This window comes from Populus alba, chromosome 10 (assembly GCF_005239225.2).
Source record: "Populus alba chromosome 10, ASM523922v2, whole genome shotgun sequence".
Classification (NCBI taxonomy): Eukaryota; Viridiplantae; Streptophyta; class Magnoliopsida; order Malpighiales; family Salicaceae; genus Populus; species Populus alba.
Window position 1 is genome coordinate 9,228,699 of NC_133293.1, and position 18,012 is coordinate 9,246,710.

At 32.5% G+C, this 18,012-nt stretch overlaps 2 protein-coding genes across 2 annotated transcripts; one reads left to right on the forward strand and one right to left on the reverse strand.

The window, feature by feature from the left end:
- Nucleotides 1–316: 316 nt before the first annotated feature.
- On the reverse strand, nucleotides 317–1,408 carry LOC118061565 (enoyl-CoA delta isomerase 2, peroxisomal). Its single transcript, XM_035075040.2, has one exon. The coding sequence runs from the start codon at nucleotides 1,309–1,311 to the stop codon at nucleotides 595–597; it is 717 nt and encodes a 238-aa protein (XP_034930931.1). The 5' UTR covers nucleotides 1,312–1,408; the 3' UTR covers nucleotides 317–594.
- A 9,843-nt stretch (nucleotides 1,409–11,251) lies between these two features.
- Nucleotides 11,252–11,575, forward strand: LOC118061564 (uncharacterized protein At4g14450, chloroplastic). The gene has a single exon (XM_035075038.2). It carries the CDS (start codon nucleotides 11,252–11,254, stop codon nucleotides 11,573–11,575), a length of 324 nt encoding a protein of 107 aa, XP_034930929.1.
- The last annotated feature ends 6,437 nt before the right edge of the window (nucleotides 11,576–18,012 follow it).

Genomic DNA, 18,012 nt, shown 5'->3' on the forward strand with positions numbered 1-18,012 from the left:
CTATGTAATTTAGAAGTAAAATACTTGCTGTGAGCCATGTATTTAGAACTCGAGATCCAAATAACTAATTTAGAAGTAAATCCCGAAGCTGTTGGTAGTTGTAGGTTTCACCATCATAAAAGTTGTTACATAGATGTACAAGCGGGCAGCTTGAGAGCTCTGTTCCAAATGCAAAGCAGTCTACTTCATTGTACGAACTGAACTCATAGCTTATCAGCGATAAGAGTGTTTGGGAATGGTTTACACCGTGTTTTATTAATTTTTAAAATTTTAATTTTAATTTTTTTTATAATTTTAAATCATTTTAATATTAAAAATAATTTTTTTAAAATAAAAAATTTATTTTAATATAATTCTATATAAAAAAAACATTTTGAACCACTTTCTCAACTCTAGCAACAGCAATTAATTAGCAGAAACACGATCATTATCTATTGAATTATCTTTTTAGTAACAATACAACACGCGGAAAATTCTGATTTATGTGGGGTCCCTGAATGGGTTCACAACTCATTGCAAACTTTAATTTAAGACCTGATTAACAATTAAAACATTATTACTACTACCCTTTCAATCTTTTAGGGATTTTCTTTGTCAGAGTTTAGCAATTATTAGATGGTCCAATCCAAGCACGCCACATAACTCTGGATACAAACTCTTCCTTATCTCCTTGTAAATCTCGCCAAGCCATTTTCTCGACGCCAACTGTTCGCCTAGGCGCATCGTAGCCTCACTCAACCTCTCCTCGTTATCGTGTGCCGCCTCCACAATCCCCCTCCTCACCGCCTCGTCTCCCTTAACCTTGGCTCCTCTCAACAACACATCGCGTAGAACCGAAGGCGATCCCACCTTGGCCCTGAAAAGGGCCGTGAAGTAATCAGGAAACGGAAGCCCAATATCAACCTCGCTCATGTACAGTACACCTCTATCTCTCTTCATGTGGATGTAGTCATGACTCAGAGCCAGGATCAGCCCCGCGGCGGCTGCGTGGCCGTTGACTGCCGCGATGGTTGGCATAGGGAGAGAGATTAGCTCGGCTACCACCGGCTTGAGAAGTTCCACCATGTGATGTAGACGCTCAGTTGCTTTGGGCTTGGAGCTGGCGGCTTGAGCCCAGGCTAGATCGAAGCCGTTGGAGAAGAACTTGCCCCGCGATCTTGTGATTAGAACCGAGCCTTTAGTGGCTTGCGATTTGGCTTGGCGGAGAGCGGAGAGGATGGAGTCGATAAGAGTGGGGTTTAAACGGTGCTCATCGGCGCCGGTTAATGTTAAAATGAAGATGTTGGTGCCGGTTTTCTCTAATGTGCACATGGTGAGTGATGGTTAAGAAATTGATATCGTAGACTTTTTGGGGAGGAAATTCGGTTATTATAGAAATCGGGAAAAAAAAAAAAAAAAAACAAAAACGAAAAACAATGGAGTAGTTGGGGATGTTGATGTTGATGTTTTTTTCTTTTTTAATAAAGGGCGTGAGTGAAGGAAAGCTCATGGAAAATTTTCTATTTTAGGATTCCATTTTTGCTGTAATTATTATAGTTATCGAAACATTCCAGGGTTGATCCAGTCAAGATATTAAGATATTGGATACTTGGATATATAGGTAATTTGAATCAATTTAAAAAAAAAAATTAAAATATTTAAATCAAAAAGATTTTTTAATTTCATATTGAAAATTTTTTTTTTTCTTGCGAGCATAGAATATATATGTTAAAAAGCTTTGAATCTCACATTAAAAAAATAAAATATTGTTTTAATATTTATATAATGAACTTTCAAATGAGTTAATAATCATATAAAAAATATGAAAAAAAAAAGGTTTCTGACTAGGAAAAAAACACAATAAAGAGTCTATCTAGTGATGCCGTGTCACATGAGTCTCAAGTTGACATGTCGGGCCAGGTTGGGTTTGATAACTAAGGTTATTATAATGGAATCAGTTGCAATAATTTTTTTCTAATATGATTAAAAATGTTCAAGTAATGATGACCAGAATTAACTAGAGTTAACTTAATTAATATATAATTTTAGATAAAAAAAATCAAGATAATCTATAATTAAAAAATAAAAAAAATTGCAAAAATCAAAACCCGATACCCTAACATCAAAGAATAAAACAAAAAAATATATTTATTTTTAAATAATATGAAAGGAAAAAACCCAAGTTAATCTAAAGCTTACTTGACTAACTTGTCACATGTAATATGAAATTAGAATAATTTTATTTTTTTTGAAAAACTAGCAAAAAATACCAAAGTTAAATATAAGAATATTGGAAGAAAAAAACGTGTGTTAACTTGATTAACCAATACTTAGGGCAACCCCACATAAAAAAATAATAAAAAAAAGTGGAAAAATCACAAAATTCAAGGGCTAATAATTTAATATTAAATGATAAACTTGAAAAAAAAATTAATTTTTTAAAAAATATTTAGAAAAAAAAAACTGATTCAATCCTGGTTAACTCGATTGACCCGCTACTCGAGATAACCCACAAAAAGAAAAGTGGAACAAATAACAAAGTTTAAGGTTCAATAACTCAATGTCGAATGATGATTTTGAAAGGAAAAAAAATCAATTTTTAATAAAGGACCAGATAAAAAACATAATTTAAACCAGGCTCGAGTCATTAGACCAAAATTACCCAATAGAAAGGCAGACATAAAAAATCACGAAGTAAAATTTCTAATTATAAAAACTTTTAAAACAAAATAAATAGAAATAAAAAAAATGAGGACCAAGTTTGGTATAAAAACTAAATTGAAATAAAATAATTAGGGACTAAATTGAAAACAAAATAATAAAAGAATAAAAAAATAATGACCAAAAGAATTAGGACTGAAATTGAATAAAAAATAAATGAAATAAAATTTGAGGGACAAAATTTTAAAAAAAAAAACCAAGAAAATAATAAGAAATAGTGATGAAAAGAATGAGGATCAAAATTGGATAAAAATAAATAAATAATATAAAATGATGAAGGATGAAATTGAAAAAAATATAAATCAAGAAAAGGATAGAACCCATAAAAGAACGATAAAAAAAAGAGGATTAAATTGGATAAAAAAAATTAAATGAGATAAAATTTCTAAGGATGAAATTGAAAAATAATTTAAATTTTAAAAAACATTAAAATCAAAACAAATAATGATCAAAAAAATAATGTCAAAATCGATAAAAATAAAAACTAGATGGCACAATAGATTTTTGAAAGGAATGACATAAAATTTTCTATACTAAAAGAGAGAAAAAAAAAATAAAAATTAAAAAGGTTAACCAAAGCCAACCTTCACTTCTATTGTAAGCATGCACCAAACTAAAGAGAAGAGAACAATGCACACCTCCCAACATCATTAATGATGATGTTGGGCTTGGGTGATTAAATAATATTGTACATGTCGTTTAAAAAGAATGGATTGTTGCATATCGGTATTTTTTTAATAATATTAAAATTTTTAAAATTATTAAACAATCTTGAGTGATCTTAAAATTACAACAACAAAAAAAACATAATAAAAAGTTTAAAACATCGAAACAAAATTTAGATTTTTTATTTTATTTTATGAGCAATTCTGTCATTTTACTATATAAAAAAATAAAAAGATAAATAAACCTCTTTGCGCAAGTTTTTTTTTTCTTCCAAGGATGTCAGCATAATTTCAGTATTTATTGTCAACAATCTGAATCCTCCGAGTGAAATGAGAGAGTAATCAACACAACAGGCTAGAGAGATCATTCATAATGAACAGCCTGAGAGAAAGGGTGTCAATGTGAAGAAAAAGATTGTTGAGAAGAGACAGAGGTCAGTGGTCTTTCAGTGGAATATGGAGATTTCCCTTACTAATTTACATGTTGACAGGTGAAATCATTATCTTGAATTGGATCACTATGAACATGGCATCCATTGACAATAAATAATTATACCAGTAAAAGCACCAAATCCCATTACTGATTTTTTTGCTAGTATGAGATCTTAATTGCTGTTGGTCAAGATAGAGTGATCCAGATGAAGCGGCTTTGATCATACCTATGAGGAGAAAAGGTGCCCAGCAGCCTCCAGAACAAAACAGAGACGAACAAACTATATCAGACTCATCTCTAAGCAAGCTTGTTGGTGCAGGAGATACTTGTAACTTGGAGGTGAACTGCTTTGAAAGTTGTCTTGTGTTTTCAGAATCCAAAAAAATAACTCCTTTTGAACTCTTCTCATTTCTATCTTAATTACGCAGGAGATGGAACCTCCAAGCACACTAATCTCTAGTGGATGTCAGAGTCAGAGAAAGGAATTGACGTTGAGAAAGAAGCAAATCGGATATGTGACAAGTACGTAGTTTCTAGTGAAGAAAACGCACAATCTGCGTTGTCCTTTCACAACATAGATTGTAGCATAGGAAATCAAACAATGAGAAACTTGATCTAGAGTGCTTTGAAGCAGGAAGGCTTCCTCAATATTCTTAAATATATTCTCCAGGGAAGCAACAACACAATTCCAACTGCTACACAGATGGCAACAAGAGTGAGTTCCTATAATTGTCTACTTCATATCAGAGTTCAGTGTGGATTCGATTCAATATGTTGCTCCGAGATTAGAGCTGTATATTTTGTTTCCTCTTAGGTGAGGTGGTGCAATGTTATATGTTATCATCTGATTCGGTAAGTTCTTGCGTAGATTCTAGCAGATTCTATGGGTCTTGGAAAGACAGTGGTGACATTTTCTCTGATACTCACAAGAGGAGGTAGGGGAAGCACTGGCTATCAAGAAAACACCAAGGAGAACAAAGATGCCTGCCCAAACACCCTGTCTAAAGCAAAAGGTGGCGGTCTTATTGTTTGTCCCGTGGCCTTGCTTGGTCATTGGAAGGTGAATTCTCCTCTCATACATTCGGGATAAAGAAGACGAATTGTATATATCATCCCTAATTTTGCCCATTCTCACTGCTTCGTATGCAAATGATGATGCATCAAACCACTCTGCAACAAATAGGAAGGAAATATAAATGCCTTCGGTGCTTCATTTAGTTAACTGGTGCAATGGATATTATATCGTGGAATGCTGATATATGCTGTAAGATATCTTACTGGCTGTTCTAAGAACCTCAGGATGAGTTTGAAACCCATTCAGAGCCTGAGAATATTTCCACTTTCGTCCACTGTGTCGGGGACAGGACAAATGACCCTTAGATTATATCTGGATATGATGACGTCTTAACCACGTATGGTGTCCTAACAGAATCTTATAAAAGTGTAAGAATCTGCTATCTTTCATTAACCAATCAGTTTCATTTGCATAACAACAGAATCAAATTACGATGGCGTCTTAACCAATCTTAAATTTCATATTTGGTGGCTCGTTTGTGTGATTTCAGGCCCATTCTTGTTCTTCCTCCAACTGACAGTCAAATCACCGAGTGCAAACAGTCAGAAGCTGAGCGTGAACTTTACGATGCCCTTTTCAGAAGATCAAAAGTACCGTTTTTCTTACGAAGTTTCACTTATTTTCATCTTCCATATATTCAAGACCAAAAATGAGATTTCATATGACGATGAAAGTAGAATCTCATTTGAAACCTATTTCCTCCCCTGATGAACTGAAGTGTATTTATTCATATGTTTACTATTACCTCCCACACAAAATCAAGAATAAGATTGCAATTGCATAGGATGATGAAAACATTCTCCATTAAATTGTATTCTCTGTCAAAGTATTTTAATTGCTTTATGCTTGTTTGTTATTACTATACATAATTTTTTTTACAAGTATTTTAACTTGAAAATTCATTAAAATATTATTTTATTTTTGATATCATCTCATCAAAATAATTGAAAAACATTAAAAATAAATATTAGTTTCATATTTTTTTAAGTCAAATATATTTTTGAAAGGATCTCCAAACAGGCACTTAATTGAAACTAGCTTCTGCTTATATAATGCAAAGAGGTCCAATTTGATCAGTTTGTGGTACAAGGGAAGGTCCTTCATAACTATGATTCGATCCTTGAGCTACCACGAGCGAGGCAGCGTTGCAATAACCCATTTCTTGTTATGTGGAAGGAAGGATATAGTTTCAAATAACATCAATAACTTGTTGACAAAAAGAAGACTAATCTTCTGCTGTTCTTTCTATTTCCTTGTTTCTGATTTGTCTGAACATACGCAGTCAAGCTGATTCACAGCAGTACGCTGACTTGGACAAGCTTGCTAGAAGGTTTCAAAGCTCCGGGTTGACTTTGAGAAGAACTGGGAGGAGTCTTCAAAGGTTTCAAAGCTCCTGGAATGCTTGGAACATATTCGTAGGTCAGGTTCTGGTGAAAACAACATTGTTTTTAGTCAGTGGACTTATTTTTTTTTATCTCTTGGAGATCACATTGAGAAGGAGAGGAACTGAGCTCTTAAGGTTTGATGGAAAACTACAACAGAAGCAGAGGGAGAGGGTTTTGAAGAAGTTCAGTGAAACCAAAGAGAGAACGGTATGCAGTTTCCAAGAACACGCGTGTCGAGCTTCTTAAACTTTGCTCCTTAAACAATCATGACGGCTTAGTAGTTCTTAATGGTCGATATTGAAGTTTCTTAACTGCTTGTTGCTCTGTAAATTTCACGAATTACTTGTGTGGGAAGAAAATTAGTACAGTAGTTTAATATGGATAACAATGCTAAATTGCAAAGCTAGAAGACAAGAAGAAATTCAAGAGAAAAATATGTAGTGTTTTTTTTCAATACACTAAACTTTTTCATTTTTATACTTATATTTATAGTTCTAATTATAAATTTATTTACAAGTCTAAAATTCTAAATAAATAAAGAATTAAATTAAAAAAAAATTTATTTTGAAGAAGAAAAATAATTCTACTAATTTAACTCCTCGATGGTTCCTTTATTTTTTAAAAAAAATAAAAAAATCTAGTCTATTTTTAATGTAGTTGAAAGCCGATTGTATTGGTCGGAATCTAACTACAGCCACAAGTGCCTTTTTTTGTGGTAATTTTCAAATCTCCTGCTATCTCCTTTCTCCGAAAAAAGAATCTCCCCCCATTATGTCGAAACTTGCAATATCAATTATGCAGGATCCCTGGTGGAATCCTGCAGTAGAGGAGCAAGCAATAATGTGAATTCACCGGTCTGGACAAAAACACACAGTTCAGTTAAAAGATTCTCTGTTAAGGTCACATTATTCTCCTAGCTTTTCAAGTTTTCGAAAATTAATTTGAATTTAAGGAAGCTCTATTGTCTGGAGATTGTCAAATATTTGACCTGAAACTTGTGGGTTTTTTTTTTAATTATAGCAAGTTGATTATATGCGTTTCAGCTTTCACGTTGATGTGGATACAGCAGTGGTCCATGATTTAAATTATTAAGTTTAAGGCTAATTGTTGGGGCTAATTGAAAAGCAGCTCTAAGCCTCTTATAGTTGAATAAAATAGGTATTTGACAAAGTCAAAATTTGAGAGTGAAACACCGAAGTCATCCAAGCTTAACGATTTCGGTATAATTTAGCAACTAGAGGCTTTCTTCCAGGTCCTTATCACAGGCCTTATATTGTTTTGGCTGCGTAATTGTTGTGGCAACTTGAGTGCTGACAATTAACTGTTTACCTATTCCAAAAGCTTCAACGTTGGCTCGCTCAAAGTCCTTAATTTCCAGTGGAATATTCGCATAAGATGAATTTCTCCGTTTCATCATCTCTACCAGTTGTATTTGCCTGGAAGCCTGGAATTTGCTTCATATTGCCTTATACGGCATCTCAATCTGCAGTATCGGTGTAGAGTGAAGTTTTAGAATTATATTAACATGAAATCCTGTTACTCAATTACGATATTGTGCCTGAGCATTGCATTAGTCAGGGTTGAGCTCTGACAAATTTGACATATACAAGATTATTTGACAAGCCTGTGAGCTGTGACTGAACATGCCCTTGAGTTTTAATAATCAACAGATCCATTAACAAAATTCCTGACGGTGTCCTTTCATTTTTGTTCTGTCTTTGCCAAAGTTAGCACTAGGAACCTAATCTAATCGTTTATGGTCTTGCAGGGCACGGTGGAGGAACGCCTGCAAGAAGTTCAAGCAAGGAAGTCCGGTCAGCGAGGATCGAAGAGCTGGAAATGCTGTTTTACTTTGAAGTTCTTTTCGTTACAATTAATGAAGTTAAGTAGGGACGCATGCCCCCGAAGGTCTTGCTTGTACATGCGGAGAGGCCCCATTTTGAAAAATCCTGGCATTTCAACAAGTATTGCTCCAAATTATTCTTTCTTTGAATTTAATCGTATCCAACAATAGTGCATGATGCTTGACTATCTACAGGCAAATATTTCTTGCCGAGATTACAATCCAAGGTTCTCGAGACGACAGACAATTCAATCCTTGACCAGTTACAGCTGGATTTGGACAAGAGAATAATGGAGCACCACGATCGACACTGGTTTGTCATCAAGTACCAAAAATTCAAGAAAGGCCAATAGGGATTGATGACGATTAATGGAGATCATACACTTGGTGATCAAAAGTTGGAAAAACAGAGGCTTGGGATTGACCACGTAACCCCGAACCCATCCACTGGATTCTGTCTCTGACAGATAATTGTTTCGATAAAAACAAGAGACTATTAACATTTTGTAGGCTGTCAGATGCATCATGTGACGTTAGCATGGAGCATCTTTGTGCTGTACCGTAGGATGGAATTTGATGGGTAAAAAATCTAACGGTGTAGGAGCTTAGAAAAAGCCCCCCACCTATCAGCTTAGTGTCAAGTGTCAAGTGTCAGAAAAAACGCAAACTCGGCCTCTTGACCGTGTTGCCTTTGCTTTATGTGGCCTTTACCTATCAGCTTGGGTTTCTTGATTCTTCTGTAGCTGTTGCTTCTCTCTCAGCTTCGCTTGGCTCAGCTTATAACTTGTCGGAATTTATTAGCTTTTCTATTGGCTGCTCTTTATAGATATATATATATTTTTTTTCGGCTGCAGAAAACTGAAGTATTTTTTTTTTTCTCTGTCAAACAATAAAAATATATTGAGAATTGAGTTTCAGACATTTTGATGAGACTAAAGAATGCAAATCACCCATGTATGATTTTTATTTTTAAATTGACAATGGTGAATATTTTCAAACTGATTTATACGTCTAATTTCTCCTTTTGAATCATTTAAAAAACGCATTATCATATTATTCTTGTGCATTTAAAGAATAAAAATATATTTTCAAAGATTCTATAAAGTAGTCAAGAGAACAAACTTTTTAGAATCTACTATATAGGCGCGGACCGGATTAATTTTTTTTCAACACTAAAAAAAAATATCCAAGCGATATCATTTGAGACAACATGAGTTAAATTGACTTAAAACGTGATCCGGAATATGAGACTGAAACAACCTACATAAAGCAAAAAAAAACTGTAAAGCTCAAAACTTAATAATCTAATATTAAATATGAAAAAAAATATAATATCGAAGAAGAAAAATTGAGTCAACTAGGGCTAATTTAATGAACCAACTGCATACGATATGAGATTGAGATAAAAATTAAAAATTTTAAAAGAACCTAGTAAAAAAGACCAAGGTTCAATAAAAAAAGATATTGAGAAAAAAAAATACAAGCTAACTTGAATTAACTTGACTAACTCGTACTTAAGATAACTCAATAGAAAGAAAAGCAAAAATCACATAGCTTAAGGGCCAATAATTTAACACCAAAAGATAAAATTGTAAAAAAAATGAATCTTATAAAAAAAACATTGAGGAAAATAATTTGAATCAACCATGATTAACTTGACTAACATGCTATCCAAGATATGAGATTAATACAACTTAATAAAAAGAAAAGTGAAACAAACAACGAAGTTAAGAGTCTAATAACCAAATGTAAAATAAAAATAATTAATAAAAGACCCTAAAAAAAGAACAAACTTAAATTGGGTCCGGTCATGAGATTAGGATTGCTTTATTGAAAGGTAATCACGAAAAAATAACAAAATAAAATATCCAATCATAAAACAATTTTAAATCCAAAAAATAAAGACCAAATATGATATAAAACAAAATGAAAGAAAATAATTATGGTGTAAATTGAAAAACAAATTAAACTAAGAAATTGTTTTTTTTTTAAATGAAAAAATAAGGATTAGAATTGGATTAAAAAAATCAAATGAAATTAAATGTTGAGGGGCAATATATATATATATATATATATATATATATATATATATATATATATATATATATATAAAAGATAAATAAAAAAATGATAAGAATATAGCAAGCAAAAAAATAAAAACTAAAATTAAATTAAAACATAGATGCAATAAAATGGCAAGGAAGGAAATTCAAAAAATATAATAATCAAGAAAAATATAAAACACATAAATAGAACAATCAAAATAAGAGGGACTAAGTTAAATAAAAAATATATAATAAAATGTTCAGAAATAAAATTTAAAATTGGCTAAAAAACCCCTCATCAAAAACTTGACTCTCTTTTTTTTGGCTTTTAAAAGTTATTTTACTATAATAATAAAAAAAAAAAGAGTGTCCCTTTCAATTTGTTCCTAATCAATTTTGCAATGATCACTATATATCCTGGAAAAATCAGTTCCAACCCTAATTGCAAGCTTCATCAATTTTTATTTTTTTATCAAGGATAAAAATATAATTTCATTCTTAGAACAATGAGGTCTTTCTATGGCTCCAATTACTTTAAAGATATATTTTAATTTGTTTTTTAATGTACTATGATTTGACCTTCACATAATATATATATATATATATATAAAAGAAACAAACCAAGCAGTTGATTTGATCTTGTTTTCTTATCAAGAATTTGATTTAAAATAATATATGGCAAGTAATACGTACCCGTTTTGGTCTTCTTAAAGAAAAAAAAGAAAAATCCTTTCCTTTTGAGACCTTTCTTGCATTTTCCTAAACATATTCGGTCAACAGGATACCCCATATAAAATGGAAAAAGAAAAAGGGAAAAGTCGCAAAAATTCCCTAAACTAAAATAGGAATTTTTAAAAAAATCAAAATCCTTGCGGTCAAATCAAAAGAACCGAAAAAGCAAAAAGCAAAGGCTAAATAAAAGCCGAGCCATAGAAGGATTACAATGCTGTTAGGCCTTTTGACCTTTTACTTGTGCAGAAGGGATTCCCTAACGTGTACACCACGTGCCCATAACCCCCAGCCAGGGCCACACCTCGCATAGCATCCTATATAAGCACCCGCCCTTCTCCCCTCTTAATCTGTAGTGGTGTTCACAAATCTAATCATGGCAAATACACTTCGAAATAACAACTCCGCCGCAGCTCGGTCGCAGCCCAGCCGGCTCCAGCGACGGAGACCAGCGTCCTTGCAGATCAGTCCAGCTCCTCCTTCTTCTTCCTGTTGGAAAGTTGCGATTCCTCTCTTGTCTCCGCTTATTACTTCGCCTACCGCGATGGATATGAAGTCTCGGGAGGATCCGCAACCACCGCCGAGGAGTCAGGGATCCGAGGGGGAGAAGCCAGTGGTGTTCACGAAGTGGCAGCACCCGGCGGCTCCTTTATGTTACGAGCCGGCTAAGTTTAAGCCCTCATTTTCTGTGCCAGTATAGATTTAGAAATGAGAATGGATGTTGATTAATTATCAGAGAATAGTGGTTTTAGCTTAGGCCTTTTTTTATTTTTAAAAAATCTAATTATACAAACCTTTTTGTTAATATTTTTCATATACTCCTTTTTGCATAATTTTATTACCTATTTTTTTTTTTCTGTCCAGATTCAAAATTGAAAATCTATTGTATTTGACAAAATAAATAAAAACTGCAAGATTTAATAAACAAATGTCACAGCGTTTTTTTTTTTTATATAGAGCTACGTCGTTTTGATTGATTTGCTAAAAGCTATATTTCTTTTAGCAAATCTACAGAGAGAGAGAGAGAGAGAGACAGAGGAGAGATTTTGCAAGGTCGCCTGAATATCGAGATGATATCCCGGCCAGATCACCGGCAACGATAATTATAAATAGCTTTCATTGCTTTATATATATATACACACAACACACACACACACACACTTAGTGGATTGTATTTCAATGGATTCTGAAGCCTAGAAGAAGGGCAATTCCATTTCAGAATGGTTATCGAGAGAAAAGGAGCTGTTTTTGTTTACTTTTAGAATGGTCATAACAGTCAATTAATTCATCGAAGAAGCTGCGAGAAGAATCTAGTTTAATTAAAAAAACAATTTCTCACAAATTCTAGCTACCAATCAGGGATACGAAGCATTCTTATCAAATCCGGCTCAACAGAACCGGTTGACCAGGGGTTTTGGGTCTTGGCGGGGTTTGAAGTAGATAAAACCTGGGTCTGCAAGTTACCGGTGAAACCCCTTATGACTTGCCTGGTGAACCTAGAAATCTGGTGATTTGGCTTAGAAGAACAAGTATTTATGGGTTGTGTGTTCTCAAAAACAAAGATTAGACGACTATTAGAGCAACTTCAAGCGAGGTGTAGGGTTGTGTTAAATGAAAAGCTAAAAATTAAAAAATATATATTATATTAGTATTTTTATGCTTTGCTAAATAAAATATTAAAATGTATTTTTCTTTTACAAATATTATTTCTATATATCTTTTTAAAAAGTCAAAATCAATAAAGTAGAACTAATAAAAAAATAAACCAGTTAAATATAATTATTTAAAAAAACAAATGATATCAAACTCATTAAGAAAAAATAAAACACTTATTTCTTCTAATTCAATACAATTAGCTTTTCAAAAAACAATTTCCCATTGAATCATACATGGTAAGAAAAAGTCATATTTATACTATTTAAAATATTATTTTATCAATTTAGCTCTTCAAAATAATATCTAATTTTTGTTTAAGAAACAAAAACAAATTAATACCAAAGACAAAGATACAAAAAGCATAGGTGTTGCCTCGCATGCAGGGATCAATCAGAGGTTTTTTTCCTTACTCAGCCCAATATTAAACGCATGAGCGTAACAATTTTTTTTTGGTAGTTACTAGCCTGTATGAAAATTAACTATATAAATATTAGAAAAAAAATTTTATTTTTTCAATATGAAATTGAAAGCTTATTAATACATATATTTTATGTTTTAAAAAAATTTTATTTTTATAACGAGGGATAAGAAATTTTTTTAGTTTAAATATTTTAATTTAAAATAAAAGACTAATATCTTTTATAAAAAAATATTTTAAACTTTATTATTTAAATTATACACTTGAATTGTTTTTTTAACTTTTTCATGAAAATTATTACAGCCTCAAAATATTATTTTTAATTTTTCTAAATTAACTTTTGAGCAGGTCAATATTCTAACGAGTTTAATTACTATGATATTAAATATCTTTTTCTTGTACTTGTCACCTAAATTTCGGTTTTACCCACTGTCTAGATCATAATGATATCTTCATGCCAAAACCCTAATAAGCTCGAATCCTTTTGTTTTAAACATAATCTGCAGCTTACTTGATGAGTTCATGACTACTGTAATGACAATAAGGCAAGTTGAATCATTATTGATAATCAATTGTTGTGTGTTGTGTTGTAAATAAAATCACTTAAATTGATAATTTATTATTTTGTTGTTTTAATAAAGATTATTATCAATAATATAACTTAAATTAAATATTTCTTAATGAATTAAATTAAATTTTTTAAGATTTAAATCTTAAAAAAAAAACATAAAAATATCATTAACAACACAAGTAAAAAAAAAAAGAGAGACAAGAATCAATACATTACAAGAATCTCACGATAGACTACTAAATAATTTAATTTAGAAACATAATAATAGCGTATATATATTAGTGTAAATTACAAAGTAGATAGTTTTTAGAATTTTTTATTTTTTTTTTAAATAAACATGTACCCTTTTATCCTTTTAAAAAAAAGCATCAATGTCTTTCGAAATGAAAGCTAATATATATTTAAAATGTTTTTATAAAAAAAAGATTTTATTCTCGAAAGTTAAATAACTATTTTTTTTAAAATATCAAATAACTTTACAGTAATTTTAATTAGAAAAGCATAATAATACTTGGTCAGCATCTCAAGATAGAAGACACAAGTAGACAAAAGACATAAACATAGACATATAAAAAATTATCTTTAAGATTTTTTTTTATAATAAATTTATATGTATGTCTCTAACCATTTTTATCTTGAAATAATAAGTAAACACTATTTAAATGATAAAAACATTAATTGTTAAAGAAAAACAACCATGACAGTTATAACACGTGGTCCTTTTTTTTTGGTGTGGTAAATACGTGGTCCATTGATTGGTTGGCCAATGAAAAGCAGTGGACTCACCGACAGCTTCAATCTACAGCTTGATCTGATCCTGTTTTGAATGGCTATACTCTAACGTCCGAGATGAGAGATCCAAATATAATATAAAGTAGTTCCGAATATTGAAGAGTATGCTACTCGTGTCATTATTCTTCGATGGATATAAAAATTCGGAAGCAAGAAAAAAAGAAAAGGACATTCGACCTGCGTTTGAATGGCTGTGTGCGCGCAGATTTTCTTGCCTTTACTGCTGTAAACTTTAAAGATGCTTTAAATATACATACCATCAGTGGACGGTAGGATAAATGTTTGAAAATTAAGCAAATAAAGAAAAGCAGAAGCCTTCTTTTCTCTCTATATGTCAAACAAGGAAATCACATTTTCAGCGTCGAGATCCAAATCTGATCTTTGTTTTACCCTTGACATGAAACAACAAAGGAAAATGATTTGGATTCTGAGGAGCCTTGTCTAGCCGAAGAATTCTCAATTATTCAGTTCGGTGACGTAACATTTGACCATGCATCCCTTCTCTTCCCGGTCAAATTTAATACCTAACCAGAAACAGCGACAGCGGAAGGGGGTTCGAGGACTGTGACTGATTTTGTATTTATTATATATATTTTTAGATTGTTTTGATAGGTAGATATTCAAAATAAATTTTAAAAATAAAAAAATATATATATTATTTTAATGTGTTTTTAAATAAAAAAAAATATTTTAAAAAATAATTGCTATTACAATTCAAACCCTATATTTTTTAATATTATTCAATCAAGAGATTATAAGGCAAAAGTTCTTAACTTCATATCTAATTTGGAATCTGGATTTTGGACCTACATATTTTCTTTTCAATTTTTTCCTGGTTTCACAATTTCTGACAATTTCCCGTTTCTAGAACCAGGAGAAATTCTAACCTAATGCAACACCAAACAAATTCGAACTATGAATATTTAATATTTGCATCAAACAGATTGAATTTCTGGAACTAATGTCAAATCTAACACCAAATTAATTCAATCTGACTGTTTGGCAAGTCTAGACCACCGACAAATTTTACCTCGAGAACCAGATGAACCTGTTTTCCCCTCTTTGTCTCAACCACGAAAACAGCTGGCACAGGCTGGTAAATTGCCGAAGTTTCTGGTGTTTCGAAAGTCCAGGCAAATAGATCGGCCGCCGAACTCTTCCTGGAAAATGCTCAGAAAGTATTTGAAAACATGAAAGAGGCTATATAGTTCTGGGTCACTGGCCCAAGAGATCTTCCTTGGGCCAGAGTCTGACTCGGTAAGCAAGCTGAGGCATTCGGGGCATCAATGGTTTGACCTCGTCGATAATTGATTCGACAGAGGCAGAGGATAAAAAAAAAAACACCCATCAAGAAAGTGACCTTATAAACAACAAAACTAATCTTGATTGATTGCTAGCAGAAGCTGCTAACAAATAATTGATGACTTTCATCGTCATTTACCAATCCACGAATTGCGTGAACCAGTCAAGAATCCATGAAGATGACTTCTCTTTGCTGTATTGTTTATCACAAAAGTGAATTGTGGGGGCAAATCCTTTCAACAGCCTTGCTATATTCTCTGGACAAAAGTTAGCCCAAACACAAACCTCCATGCAATGTGGCGGGAATTTGTTAGCAGCAGCCCATTAACCACTCCTTTTTATTTATTATATATATATTTTTTTTTATCAATATCTCTTCTCGGCTTCTTATTCCGGCCTCCACTCAAAAATATATGTTTTCTTTGTTTTTAGATAGGTTGTGGGGGCCATGTGGTTGCCTTGAGCACTATTTATATTCCAAAAATACCATTCTACTTGCCCATTTATAGGATTGTTTTTTTGGTTGAACAACTAGTAGCGAGCCCGAAACCCTTTGTCACCTATTCTTAGAAAGCAATAGTGAGGGGATAATTTAATTGGATAAATTTTGTATTTGTTTATTTTAATGATTTTGAGTTTGAGGTTTTTTTTATTATTAAAAATTTATATAATTATTAATTTTAAGACCTACAAAATTAATTAAAATATATAAGAATTAACCTGGATAATCACGTCACTTAAAAAAAAAAAAAATTATAGTAAAAAGCTTGACTTCCAACACTCTCTAATGTATGCACCATTAACAGTTCTGTCGTGATTTGCAGACATGAGTTGTTTAAACAACAATGCTGTTAAAAGTTTGTACATAATTCATCTTTTTTTTTTTTTTTTTTTTTCCAGATCAACGTTTAGGCACGGATTGTCTTTTTTAACATATATAGATATGTTAAAAGGTTACTAATTATTCATAACTAGATTAGTGAGCTGTCAGTCAAACCAAGTTTTTCTTAGTATAAAAGAAATGTTGAGGCGACATTAGCAAATTAAAAAAAAGTAAAGAAAATATGAGATTTAGATCATCAATTCAGTTTTTTATTTTTAATTGTAATTAGTTTAGTATGGCAAAAGGATGTCAGTATAATATCATTTTCATGGCAGAAAGAGGAAAATAAAAGGCTCATGGGCCAAAGGAAAACTGATGCATCAAATGATTAGGCAGAGGCAAAGACAACACAAAATGAAAGGCAAAGTGAAGGTGGTCCTCTTGAGGTCTCTAGAAGCTGCACCATTTTCCAATAAAGTGTTTCACATTTCAGTCGGCCGAAGCTGAATGTTGCCAGCAACAGACATCCGGCCGGGGGCTGAGGCATTCTGGAGACTTGGAGAAAACATGAGACACTGCCAAAGAGGAATGAACACCAACGTTCATTTCTTTCACAAATTTTCTAATCAAACTCCGATTCTCCGAATCTGTGTTGATGTATGCGGCAATGCTGGCTCTCTGTCACACATAGCTGCTGATTCTTTTTTTTTTTTTTTTAGTTTAACGTGGGTGTCCGGGTCAGTTTTATCGCACCTCGACTAATCCCACGGACCCTGAAGTTAACAACCATGTAAGCCTCCAGTGGTCATCATATGAGCAACCATAAGGCTTGAACCTGAGACCACAGAAAGAGCAAACCTTTTGATCTCAAATTCTTATCACTGGGTCACCACCTAGATGATTACATAGCTGCTATTTTTTTTTTTTTGATTTACGTGGGTGTCCGGGCCAGCTTGCGTGCACCACGGCTAATCCCACGACCCACTGAACATCCTGCAAACCCAGCGAGCATGTAAGGCACCATGGGGGTGACAGGCGTGCACAGTGAGATTTGAACCCTGATGCACAGAAAGGAAACAAGCCCCTTCCACCACTAAACCAAGACCTCAAGGGAACATAGCTGCTGATTCTTGGTCTCTCTAGTTGAAGCCTTATTATGATCATGTCCCCTTACAAATTGGTTCCCCGCTTGGACTGAACTAATTAATCGGAAGCCTTGAATGAAGGATGGGTCCCCATGTACTTGAGGTGTGACTCACATTTGTATATCAATATGATATAGTTAGCTGTTCGTAAGAATTGATGAAAACAAGTTTAGAATCATGGTTTTGGATCCAGCATGGAGGCCGACTCCTGCAAGTCACAAGTTAAGTAGGTTGATCGGGTTTATCCGGACACCTAAATTTTTTTACTTTATAAATATGTAAAAATAATATTATTTTAATCATTAAAAAAAAAACAATAAGTTCTAAGACGAGTTTAAAAAAAATTAAAAATTATTTAATCAAAAAATCAAAAAATATTATGAAGAGATACTTGTATTGGTTTGCATACGGAGAACCATATGTTCCTTAT